Raw genomic sequence first — 13,928 nt, forward strand, 5'->3', positions numbered from 1 at the left:
TATTATAATAAGGTAGGAGACTAGCCTGATCCCAGATCTGTGTTATTCCTTACCATACTGTAGGAGTGCTAAGCTATACAGCACAAACAGATCTAGGACCAGGCTGGTAGGAAACCATGCAGGTTGTTATTGTGTTGACTGTATTCAATTGAGCCACGTTATATTTGAAAAAAAAAAAAACATTTTAGCTAGATACACCTTCTGACATCATCATCATCATCAGTGAATACACAACAGGTAGAAGACAGGTACATACATAATATACCATATTGACATCATCAGTGAATACACAACAGGTAGAAGACAGATACATATATAATATACCATATTGAAATCATCAGTGAATACACAACAGGTAGAAGACAGATACATATATAATATACCATATTGACATCATCAGTGAATACACAACAGGTAGAAGACAGATACATACATAATATACCATATTGACATCATCAGTGAATACACAACAGGTAGAAGACAGATACATACATAATATACCATATTGACATCATCAGTTAATACACAACAGGTAGAAGACAGATACATACATAATATAACATATTGACATCATCAGTAAATACACAACAGGTAGAAGACAGGTACGGTTGAAGTCGGAAGTTTACATACACTTAGGTTGGAGTCAGTAAAGCTCGTTTTTCAACCACTCCACAAATTTCTTGTTAGCAAACTATATTTTTGGCAAGTCGGTTAGGACATCTACTTTGTGCATGACACAAGTAATTTTTCCAACAATGTTTTGTAGACAGATTATTTCACTTATAATTCACTATCACAATTCCAGTGGGTCAGAAGTTTACATACACTAAGTTGACTGCCTTTAAACAGCTTGGAAAATTCCAGAAAATTATGTAATGGCTTTAGAAGCATCTGATAGGCTAATTGACATAATTTGAGTCAATTGTAGGTGTACCTGTGGATGTATTTCAAGGCCTACCTTCAAACTCAGTGTCTCTTTGCTTGGCATCATGGGAAAATCAAAAGAAATCAGCCAAGACCTCAGGAAAAAAAATTGTAGCCCTCCACAAGTCTGGTTCATCCTTGGGAGCAATTTCCAAACGCCTGAAGGTACTACGTTCATCTGTACAAACAATAGTACGCAAGTATAAACACCATGGGACCACACAGCCGTCATACCGCTCAGGAAGGAGACGCGTTCTGTCACCTAGAGATGAACGTACTTGGGTGCGAAAAGTGCAAATGAATCCCCGAACAACTGCAAAGGACCTTGTGAAGATGCTGGAGGAAACAGGTACAAAAGTATACACAGTAAAACAAGTCCTATATCGACTTAACCTGAAAGGCCGCTCAGCAAGGAAGAAGCCACTGCTCCAAAACCGCCATTAGAAAAGCCAGACTATGGTTTGCAACTGCACATGGGGACAAAGATCATACTTTTTGGAGAAATTTCTCTGGTCTGATAAAACAAAAATAGAACTGTTTGGCCATAATGACCATCGTTATGTTTGGAGGAAAAAGGGGGAGGCTTGCAAGCTGAAGAACACCATCCCAACCGTGAAGCACGGGGGTGGCAGCATCATGTTGTGGGGGTGCTGCTTTGCTGCAGGAGGGACTGGTGCACTTCACAAAATAGATGGCACCCCGAGGCAGGAAAATTATGTGGATATATTGAAGCAACATCTCAAGACATCAGTCAGGAAGTTCAAGCTTGGTCACAAATGGGTCTTCCAAATGGACAATGACCCCAAGCATACTTCCAAAGTTGTGGCAAAATGGCTTAAGGACAACAAAGTCAAGGTATTGGAGTGGCCATCACAAAACCCTGACCTCAATCCCATAGAAAATGTGTGGGCAGAACTGAAAAAGTTTGTGCAAGCAAGGAGGCCTACACACCTGATTCAGTTACACCAGCTCTGTCAGGAGGAATGGACCAAAATTCACCCAACTTATTGTGGGAAGCTTCTGGAAGGCTACCCGAAACATTTGACCCAAGTTAAACAATTTAAAGGCAATGCTACCAAATACTAATTCAAATTTCAAATCAAATTTATTTTTATATAGCCCTTCGTACATCAGCTGATATTCTCAAAGTGCTGTACAGAAACCCAGCCTAAAACCCCAAACAGCAAGCAAAGCATGTGAAAGAAGCACGGTGGCTAGGAAAAACTCCCTAGGAAAAACTCCCTAGAAAGGCCAAAAACCTAGGAAGAAACCTAGAGAGGAACCAGGCTATGAGGGGTGGCCAGTCCTCTTCTGGCTGTGCAGGGTGGATATTATAACAGAACATGGTCAAAATGTTAAAATGTTAAAGTGTTCATAAATGACCAGCATGGTCAAATAATAATAATCATAGTAGTTGTCGAGGGTGCAACAAGCACGTCCGGTGAACAGGTCAGGGTTCCATAGCCGCAGGCAGAACAGTTGAAACTGGAGCAGCAGCACGGCCAGGTGGACTGGGGACAGCAAGGAGTCATCATACCAGGTAGTCCTGAGGCATGGTCCTAGGGCTCATGTCCTCCGAGAGAAAGAGAGAAAGAGAGAAAGAGAGAATTAGAGAGAGCATATTTAAATACACACAGGACACCGGATAAGACAAGAGAAATACTCCAGATGTAACAGACTGACCCTAGCCCCCCGACACATAAACTACTGCAGCATAAATACTGGAGGCTGAGACAGGAGGGATCAGAAGTCACTTTGGCCCCATCCGATGATACCCCCGGACAGGGCCAAACAGGCAGGATATAACTCCACCCACTTTGCCAAAGCACAGCCCCCACACCACTAGAGGGATGTCTCCAACCACCAACTTACCGTCCTAAGACAAGGCCGAGTATAGCCCACAACGATCTCCGCCATGGCACAACCCAAGGGGGGGGGGCGCCAACCCAGACAGGAAGACCACGTCAGTGACTCAACCCACTCAAGTGACGCACCCCTCCCATGGACGGCATGGAAGAACACCAGTAGGCCAGTGACTCAGCCCCTGTAAAAGGGTTAGAGGCAGAGAATCCCAGTGGAAAGAGGGGAACCGGCAAGGCAGAGACAGCAAGGGCGGTTCGTTGCTCCAGCCTTTCCATTCCTCTTCACACTCCTGGGCCAGACTATACTTAATCATAGGACCTACTGAAGAGATAAGTCTTCAGTAAAGACTTAAAGGTTGAGACTGAGTCTGCGTCTCTCACATTGGTAGGCAGACCATTCCATAAAAATGGAGCTCTATAGGAGAAAGTCCTACCTCCAGCCGTTTGCTTAGAAATTCTAGGGACAATTAGGAGGCCTGCGTCTTGTGACCGTAGCGTACGTGTAGGTATGTACGGCAGGACCAAATCGGAAAGATAGGTAGGAGCAAGCCCATGTAATGCTTTGTAGGTTAGCAGTAAAACCTTGAAATCAGCCCTTGCCTTAACAGGAAGCCAGTGTAGGGAGGCTAGCACTGGAGTAATATGATCACATTTTTTGGTTCTAGTCAGGATTCTAGCAGCCGTATTTAGCACTAACTGAAGTTTATTTAGTGCTTTATCCGGGTAGCCGGAAAGTAGAGCATTGCAGTAGTCCAGCCTAGAAGTAACAAAAGCATGGATTAATTTTTCTGCGTCATTTTTGGACAGAAAATTTCTGATTTTTGCAATGTTACGTAGATGGAAAAAAGCTGTCCTTGAAACAGTCTTGATATGTTCTTCAAAAGAGAGATCAGGGTCCAGAGTAACGCCGAGGTCCTTCACAGTTTTATTTGAGACGACTGTACAACCATCCAGATTAATTGTCAGATTCAACAGAAGATCTCTTTGTTTCTTGGGACCTAGAACAAGCATCTCTGTTTTGTCCGAGTTTAAAAGTAGAAAGTTTGCAGCCATCCACTTCTTTATGTCTGAAACACAGGCTTCTAGCGAGGGCAATTTTGGGGCTTCACCATGTTTCATTGAAATGTACAGCTGTGTGTCGTCCGCATAGCAGTGAAATTTAACATTATGTTTTCGAATGACATCCCCAAGAGGTAAAATATATAGTGAAAACAATAGTGGTCCTAAAACGGAACCTTGAGGAACACCGAAATTTACAATTGATTTGTCAGAGGACAAACCATTCACAGAGACAAACTGATATCTTTCCGACAGATAAGATCTAAACCAGGCCAGAACTTGTCCATGTAGACCAATTTGGGTTTCCAATCTCTCCAAAAGAATGTGGTGATCGATGGTATCAAAAGCGGCACTAAGATCTAGGAGCACGAGGACAGATGCAGAGCCTCGGTCTGACGTCATTAAAAGGTCATTTACCACCTTCACAAGTGCGGTCTCAGTGCTATGATGGGGTCTAAAACCAGACTGAAGCGTTTCGTATACATTGTTTGTCTTCAGGAAGGCAGTGAGTTGCTGTGCAACAGCTTTTTCTAAAATTTTTGAGAGGAATGGAAGATTCGATATAGGCCGATAGTTTTTTATAATTTCTGGATCAAGATTCGGCTTTTTCAAGAGAGGCTTTATTACTGCCACTTTTAGTGAGCTTGGTACACATCCGGTGGATAGAGAGCCGTTTATTATTTTCAACATAGGAGGGCCAAGCACAGGAAGCAGCTCTTTCAGTAGTTTAGTTGGAATAGGGTCCAGTATGCAGCTTGAGGGTTTGGAGGCTATGATTATTTTCATCATTGCGTCAAGGGATATAGTACTAAAACACTTTAGTATCTCCCTTGATCCTAGGTCCTGGCAGAGTTGTGCAGACTCAGGACAATGGAGCTTTGGAGGAATACCCAGATTTAAAGAGGAGTCTGTAATTTGCTTTCTAATGATCATGATCTTTTCCTCAAAGAAGTTCATAAATTTATTACTGCTGAAGTGAAAGCCATCCTCCATTTGCGAAGGCTGCTTTTTAGTTAGCTTTGCGACAGTATCAAAAAGAAATTTCGGATTGTTCTTATTTTCCTCAATTAAGTTGGAAAAATAGGATGATCGAGCAGCAGTAAGGGCTCTTCGATACTGCACGGTACTGTCTTTCCAAGCTAGTCGGAAAACTTCCAGTTTGGTGTGGCGCCATTTCCGTTCCAATTTTCTGGAAGCTTGCTTCAGAGCTCGTGTATTTTCTGTATACCAGGGAGCTAGTTTCTTATGACAGATGTTTTTAGTTTTTAGGGGTGCAACTGCATCTAGGGTATTGCGCAAGGTTAAATTGAGTTCCTCGGTTAGGTGGTTAACTGATTTTTGTCCTCTGACGTCCTTGGGTAGGCAGAGGCAGTCTGGAAGGGCATCAAGGAATCTTTGGGTTGTCTGAGAATTTATAGCACGACTTTTAATGCTCCTTGGTTGGGGTCTGAGCAGATTATTTGTTGCAATTGCAAACGTAATAAAATGGTGGTCCGATAGTCCAGGATTATGAGGAAAAACATTTAGATCCACAACATTTATTCCATGGGACAAAACTAGGTCCAGAGTATGACTGTGGCAGTGAGTAGGTCCAGAGACATGTTGGACAAAACCCACGGAGTCGATGATGGCTCCGAAAGCCTTTTGGAGTGGGTCTGTGGACTTTTCCATGTGAATGTTAAAGTCACCAAAAATTAGAATATTATCTGCTATGACTACAAGATCCGATAGGAATTCAGGGAACTCAGTGAGGAACACTGCATATGGCCCAGGAGGCCTGTAAACAGTAGCTATAAAAAGTGAGTGAGTAGGCTGCATAGATTTCATGACTAGAAGCTCAAAAGACGAAAACGTCATTGTTTGTTTTTTTGTAAATTGAAATTTGCTATCGTAAATGTTAGCAACACCTCCGCCTTTGCCGGATGCACGGGGGGTATGGTCACTAGTGTAACCAGGGGGTGAGGCCTCATTTAACACAGTAAATTCATCAGGCTTAAGCCATGTTTCAGTCAGGCCAATCACATCAAGATTATTATCAGTGATTAGTTCATTGACTATAACTGCCTTGGAAGTGAGGGATCTAACATTAAGTAACCCAATTTTGAGATGTGAGGTATCACAATCTCTTTCAATAATGGCAGGAATGGAGGAGGTCTTTATACTAGTGAGATTGCTAAAGCGAACACCGCCATTTTTAATTTTGCCCAACCTAGATCGAGGCACAGACACGGTCTCAATGGGGAAAGCTGAGCTGACTACGCTGACTGTGCTAGTGGCAGACTCCACTAAGCTGGCAGGCTGGCTAACAGCCTGCTGCCTGGCCTGCACCCTATTTCATTGTGGAGCTAGAGGAGTTAGAGCCCTGTCTATGTTCGTAGATAAGATGAGAGCACCCCTCCAGCTAGGATGGAGTCCGTCACTCCTCAACAGGCCAGGCTTGGTCCTGTTTGTGGGTGAGTCCCAGAAAGAGGGCCAATTATCTACAAATTCTATCTTTTGGGAGGGGCAGAAAACAGTTTTCAACCAGCAATTGAGTTGTGAGACTCTGCTGTAGAGCTCATCACTCCCCCTAACTGGGAGGGGGCCAGAGACAATTAATCGATGCCGACACATCTTTCTAGCTGATTTACACGCTGAAGCTATGTTGCGCTTGGTGACCTCTGACTGTTTCATCCTAACATCGTTGGTGCCGACGTGGATAACAATATCTCTATACTCTCTACACTCGCCAGTTTTAGCTTTAGCCAGCACCGTCTTTAGATTAGCCTTAACGTCGGTAGCCCTGCCCCCTGGTAAACAGTGTATGATCGCTGGATGATTAGTTTTAAGTCTAATACTGCGGGTAATGGAGTCGCCAATGACTAGGGTTTTCAATTTGTCAGAGCTAATGGTGGGAGCCGTCGGCGTCTCAGACCCCACAGCGGGAGGAGTAGAGACCAGAGAAGTCTCGGCCTCCGACTCCGACTCGCTTAATGGGGAGAACCGGTTGAAAGTTTCTGTCGGCTGAATAAGCGACACCGGTTGAGCATTCCTACAGCGTTTCCCTCCAGAAGCCATGAGAAAGTTGTCCGCCTGCGGGGACCGTGCGAGGGGGTTTATACTAACGTTACTATCTGTACTTACTGGTGGCACAGACGCTGTTTCATCCTTTCCTACACTGAAATTACCCTTGCCTAACGATCGCGTCTGAAGCTGGGCTTGCAGCACAGCTATCCTTGCCGTAAGGCGATCGTTCTCCTGTATATTATAAGTACAACGACTGCAATTAGAAGGCATCATGTTAATGTTACTTAGCTTCGGCTGTTTGAAGTCCTGACGAACCATGTCCAGATAAAACCTCCGGGGTGAAAAAGTTGAATTGAGTGTATGTAATTGAGTGTATGTAAACTTCTGACCCACTGGGAATGTGATGAAAGAAATAAAAGCTGAACTAAATAATTCTCTCTACCATTATTCTGACATTTCACATTCTTAAAATAAAGTGGTGATCCTAACTGACCTAAGACAGGGAATTTCTACTAGGATTAAATGTCAGGGATTGTGAAAAACTGAGTTTAAATGTATTTGGCTAAGGTGTATGTAAACTTCCGACTTCAACTGTACATACATAATATACCATATTGACATCATCAGTGAACAGGTAGAAGACAGATACATACATAATATACCATATTGACAGTAACGTTACATTTAGTAGCCTAGATGATCAAAATCTTAATTGAGAATCAATGAAAGAGTGAAAATAGACTAGAGGAATAGCCTGCCCTCAACAGAGATAGAATAGAAGAATAGCTGACCCTCAACAGAGATAGAATAGAGGAATAGCCCGCCCTCAACAGAGATAGAATAGAGGAATAGCCCGCCCTCAACAGAGATAGAATAGAGGAATAGCCCGCCCTCAACAGAGATAGAATAGAAGAATAGCCGACCCTCAACAGAGATAGAATAGAGGAATAGCCCGCCCTCAACAGAGATAGAATAGAAGAATAGCCGACCCTCAACAGAGATAGAATAGAGGAATAGCCCGCCCTCAACAGAGATAGAATAGAGGAATAGCCCGCCCTCAACAGAGATAGAATAGAGGAATAGCCCGCCCTCAACAGAGATAGAATAGAAGAATAGCCGACCCTCAACAGAGATAGAATAGAAGAATAGCCTACCCTCAACAGAGATAGAATAGAGGAATAGCCTACCCTCAACAGAGATAGAATAGAAGAATAGCCGACCCTCAACAGAGATAGAATAGAGGAATAGCCCGCCCTCAACAGAGATAGAATAGCCGACCCTCAACAGAGATAGAATAGAAGAATAGCCGACCCTCAACAGAGATAGAATAGAAGAATAGCCGACCCTCAACAGAGATAGAATAGAAGAATAGCCGACCCTCAACAGAGATAGAATAGAAGAATAGCCAACCCTCAACAGAGATAGAATAGAAGAATAGCCTACCCTCAACAGAGATAGAATAGAAGAATAGCCTACCCTCAACAGAGATAGAATAGAAGAATAGTCGACCCTCAACAGAGATAGAATAGAAGAATAGCCGACCCTCAACAGAGATAGAATAGAGCAATAGCCTACCCTCAACAGAGAAAGAATAGAAGAATAGCCGTACCTCAACAGAGATAGAATAGAAGAATAGCCAACCCTCAACAGAGATAGAATAGAAGAATAGCCGACCCTCAACAGAGAAACAAACACGCATCACATTCTAATAACCCAGACCACCGTCTCTCTGCCCATCACAGAAGTTCCTGTTCTTTGTATTGAAGAGCAGTGATGTTCTGGACATCTTGGTACCCATCCTCTTCTACCTTAATGACGCCCGGGCCGACCAGTGTGAGTACAGTCTGTAGAGCACACACACACACACACACACACACACACACACACACACACACCACACACACACACACACACACACACACACACACACACACACACACACACACACACACACACACACACACACACACACACACACACACACACACAGACACACAGACACACAGACACACAGACACACAGACACAGACACAGACACACACAGACCTATCCTATGAATGATGGCAGGGTGTGAGTATAGTTTGTAGGGACTGGAATATACTATATATCTGTCTGTAGGGACTGGAATATACAATATATCTGTCTGTAGGGACTGGAATATACTATATATCTGTCTGTAGGGGCTGGAATATACTATATATCTGTCTGTAGGGACTGGAATATACTATATATCTGTCTGTAGGGACTGGAATATACTATATATCTGTCTGTAGGTGTAACGACCGTCGTCGGTGGAAGTAGGAGACCAAGGTGCAGCGGAGGATGTGTTCATCATTAAGGATTTTAATGAGCATAAACACTACTAACAAAACACGAAAAGAAACGACAGCCAACAGTTCTGTCAGGATTAACACAAACCTAGACAGAATAAAATCACCCACAAACCCCAAAGGAAAAACATGCTGCCTATGTATGACTCTCAATCAGCAACAACGATCTACAGCTGTTCCTGATTGAGAGCCATACACGGCCAAACCAAAGAAACAAACCAACATAGAAAAATAAACATAGAACGCCCACCCATGTAACACCCTGGCCTAACCAAAATAGAGAACAAAAAACCCTCTCTATGGCCAGGGCGTTACAGTACCCCCCCCAAAGGTGCGGACTCCGGCCGCAAAACCTGACTCTAAAGGGGAGGGTCCGGGTGGGCCCTCCTACGGCGGCGGCTCTGGTGCGGGATGTGGACGCCGCTCCACCCTCGGCTTGGCCCACTTAGGTGGCGTCCCTGGCTGCGCCGGAGGACTGGCGGGCGACCCTGGCTGCACCCGGCTGGCGGGCGACCCTGGCTGCGCCCGGCTGGCGGGCGACCCTGGCTGCGCCCGGCTGGCGGGCGACCCTGGCTGCGCCCGGCTGGCGGGCGACCCTGGCTGCGCTCGGCTGGCGGGCGACCCTGGCAGGCGGGCGGCTCTGGCGGCTCCGGACAGGCGGCGGCTCTGGCGGCTCCAGACTGGCGGGCGGCTCTGGCGGCTCTGGCCCAAGATTCACCAGGCTGGGGAGACATGCAGGAGGCCTGGCTCTGGGCGCAGGCACAGGACTCACCAGGCTGGGGAGACCCACAGGAGGCCTGGTCCTGGGAGGAGGCACAAGATAGACCAGGCTGGAGAGACCCCCTGGAGGACTGGTGCTGGGAGGAGGCACAAGATAGACCAGGCTGGAGAGACCCCCTGGAGGCCTGGTCCTGGGAGGAGGCACAGGATAGACCAGGCTGGAGAGACCCACTGGCGAACTGGTCCGAGGAGGAGGCACAGGATAAACCGGGTTGTGTGGGAGCACTGGAGTTCTGGTGCGTAGGCTTACCACCCATACTCCAGGCTGAATGCCCACTCTTGCCTAGCACGGGCGGAGCGCAGGCATAGGGCGAACTGAACCCTCCCAGCGCCCCGGAGACACAGTGCGCAGCGCCGGCGCAGGATAGCCTAGACCGAAACAGCGCACCGGAGACCAGACGCGCTGAGCTGGCACAATCCGTCCTGGCTCGATGCCCACACTCCCATGGCACTTGCGGGGGGCTGGCCTATAGCGCACCGGGCTATGAGTGCGCACTGGAGACACCGTGCGCTTCCTAGCATAACACGGTGCCTGACCAGTACCGCGCTGCTTCCGGTAAGCACGGGGAGTTGGCTCAGGTCTCCAACCTGGCTCTGCCACACTCTCCGTGTGCCCCCCCCATTTTTTTGGGGGGGGGGGGGGGGCTGCCTCTCGTGCCTGTTGCGCTCCCTTGCCTCATACCAGCGCCTTTCCGCTCTCGCTGCCTAAATCTCCCACTGCGGGCGGCGATACTCCCCAGCTTGAGCCCATGGTCCTGCCCAGTCCAGTATTTCCTCCCATGTCCACGATTCCAGATAGCTCCTCTCCTGGTGCTGCTCCTTCCTCCGCTGCTTGGTCTGTTGTTGGTGGGTGATTCTGTAACGACCGTCGTCGGTGGAAGTAGGAGACCAAGGTGCAGCGGAGGATGTGTTCATCATTAAGGATTTTAATGAACATAAACACTACTAACAAAACACGAAAAGAAACGACAGCCAACAGTTCTGTCAGGATTAACACAAACCTAGACAGAATACAATCACCCACAAACCCCAAAGGAAAAACAGGCTGCCTATGTATGACTCTCAATCAGCAACAACGATCTACAGCTATTCCTGATTGAGAGCCACACACGGCCAAACCAAAGAAACAAACCAACATAGAAAAATAAACATAGAACGCCCACCCATGTAACACCCTGGCCTAACCAAAATAGAGAACAAAAAAACCCTCTCTATGGCCAGAGCGTTACAGTAGGGGCTGGAATATACTATATATCTGTCTGTAGGGGCTGGAATATACTATATATCTGTCTGTAGGGGCTGGAATATACTATATATCTGTCTGTAGGGACTGGAATATACTATATATCTGTCTGTAGGGATTGGAATATACTATATATCTGTCTGTAGGGGCTGGAATATACTATATATCTGTCTGTAGGGACTGGAATATACTATCTGTCTGTAGGGGCTGGAATATACTATATATCTGTCTGTAGGGGCTGGAATATACTATATATCTGTCTGTAGGGACTGGAATATACTATCTGTCTGTAGGGGCTGGAATATACTATATATCTGTCTGTAGGGGCTGGAATATACTATATATCTGTCTGTAGGGACTGGAATATACTATGTATCTGTCTGTAGGGGCTGGAATATACTATGTATCTGTCTGTAGGGACTGGAATATACTATATATCTGTCTGTAGGGACTGGAATAAACTATATATCTGTCTGTAGGGGCTGGAATATACTATGTATCTGTCTGTAGGGGCTGGAATATACTATGTATCTGTCTGTAGGGAATGGAATATACTATATATCTGTCTGTAGGGGCTGGAATATACTATGTATCTGTCTGTAGGGGCTGGAATATACTATGTATCTGTCTGTAGGGGCTGGAATATACTATGTATCTGTCTGTAGGGACTGGAATATACTATATATCTGTCTGTAGGGACTGGAATAAACTATATATCTGTCTGTAGGGGCTGGAATATACTATGTATCTGTCTGTAGGGACTGGAATATACTATATATCTGTCTGCAGGGACTGGAATATACTATATATATCTGTCTGTAGGGACTGGAATAAACTATATATCTGTCTGTAGGGGCTGGAATATACTATATATCTGTCTGTAGGGACTGGAATATACTATATATCTGTCTGTAGGGACTGGAATAAACTAAATATATGTCTGTAGGGGCTGGAATATACTATATATCTGTCTGTAGGGGCTGGAATATACTATATATCTGTCTTTAGGGACTGGAATATACTATATATCTGTCTGTAGGGGCTGGAATATACTATATATCTGTCTGTAGGGGCTGGAATATACTATATATCTGTCTGTAGGGGCTGGAATATACTATATATCTGTCTGTAGGGACTGGAATATACTATCTGTCTGTAGGGACTGGAATATACTATATATCTGTAGGGGCTGGAATATACTATATATCTGTCTGTAGGGACTGGAATATACTATATATCTGTCTGTAGGGACTGGAATATACTATATATCTGTCTGTAGGGACTGGAATAAACTACATATCTGTCTGTAGGGGCTGGAATACACTATGTATCTGTCTGTAGGGACTGGAATATACTATATATCTGTCTGTAGGGACTGGAATATACTATATATCTGTCTGTAGGGACTGGAATAAACTATATATCTGTCTGTAGGGGCTGGAATATGCTATATATCTGTCTGTAGGGGCTGGAATATACTATATATCTGTCTGTAGGGGCTGGAATATACTATGTATCTGTCTGTAGGGACTGGAATATACTATATATCTGTCTGTAGGGACTGGAATATACTATATATCTGTCTGTAGGGACTGGAATATAGTATATATCTGTCTGTAGGGACTGGAATAAACTATATATCTGTCTGTAGGGGCTGGAATATACTATATATCTGTCTGTAGGGACTGGAATATACTATGTATCTGTCTGTAGGGGCTGGAATATACTATATATCTGTCTGTAGGAGCTGGAATATACTATATATCTGTCTGTAGGGACTGGAATAAACTATATATCTGTCTGTAGGGGCTGGAATATACTATATATCTGTCTGTAGGGGCTGGAATATACTATATATCTGTCTGTAGGGGCTGGAATATACTATATATCTGTCTGTAGGGGCTGGAATATACTATATATCTGTCTGTAGGGGCTGGAATATACTATATATCTGTCTGTAGGGGCTGGAATATACTATATATCTGTCTGTAGGGGCTGGAATATACTATATATCTGTCTGTAGGGGCTGGAATATACTATATATCTGTCTGTAGGGACTGGAATATACTATATATCTGTCTGTAGGGGCTGGAATATACTATATATCTGTCTGTAGGGGCTGGAATATACTATATATCTGTCTGTAGGGGCTGGAATATACTATCTGTCTGTAGGGACTGGAATATACTATATATCTGTAGGGACTGGAATATACTATATATCTGTAGGGGCTGGAATATACTATATATCTGTCTGTAGGGACTGGAATATACTATGTATCTGTCTGTAGGGGCTGGAATATACTATGTATCTGTCTGTAGGGGCTGGAATATACTATATATCTGTCTGTAGGGACTGGAATATACTATATATCTGTCTGTAGGGACTGGAATATACTATGTATCTGTCTGTAGGGGCTGGAATATACTATATATCTGTCTGTAGGAGCTGGAATATACTATATATCTGTCTGTAGGGACTGGAATATACTATATATCTGTCTGTAGGGACTGGAATAAACTAAATATATGTCTGTAGGGGCTGGAATATACTATATATCTGTCTGTAGGGGCTGGAATATACTATATATCTGTCTTTAGGGACTGGAATATACTATATATCTGTCTGTAGGGGCTGGAATATACTATATATCTGTCTGTAGGGACTGGAATATACTATCTGTCTGTAGGGACTGGAATATACTATATATCTGTAGGGGCTGGA

The 13,928-nt window shown here is 44.6% G+C and overlaps 1 protein-coding gene across 1 annotated transcript in view; it reads left to right on the top strand.

Moving 5' to 3' along the window:
• Positions 1 to 13,928, top strand: part of LOC106606387 (protein HID1) — a 113,030-nt gene that overhangs the window by 67,935 nt on the left and 31,167 nt on the right. Inside the window, exon 10 of the mRNA XM_045715702.2 lies at positions 8,594 to 8,684. Coding sequence (XP_045571658.1) covers positions 8,594 to 8,684 — 91 coding nt within the window. The remainder of the gene's footprint in view (positions 1 to 8,593; positions 8,685 to 13,928) is intronic.

The sequence above is a fragment of the Salmo salar genome, chromosome 03 (genome assembly GCF_965601325.2).
Source record: "Salmo salar chromosome 03, fSalSal1, whole genome shotgun sequence".
Lineage (NCBI taxonomy): Eukaryota > Metazoa > Chordata > Actinopteri > Salmoniformes > Salmonidae > Salmo > Salmo salar.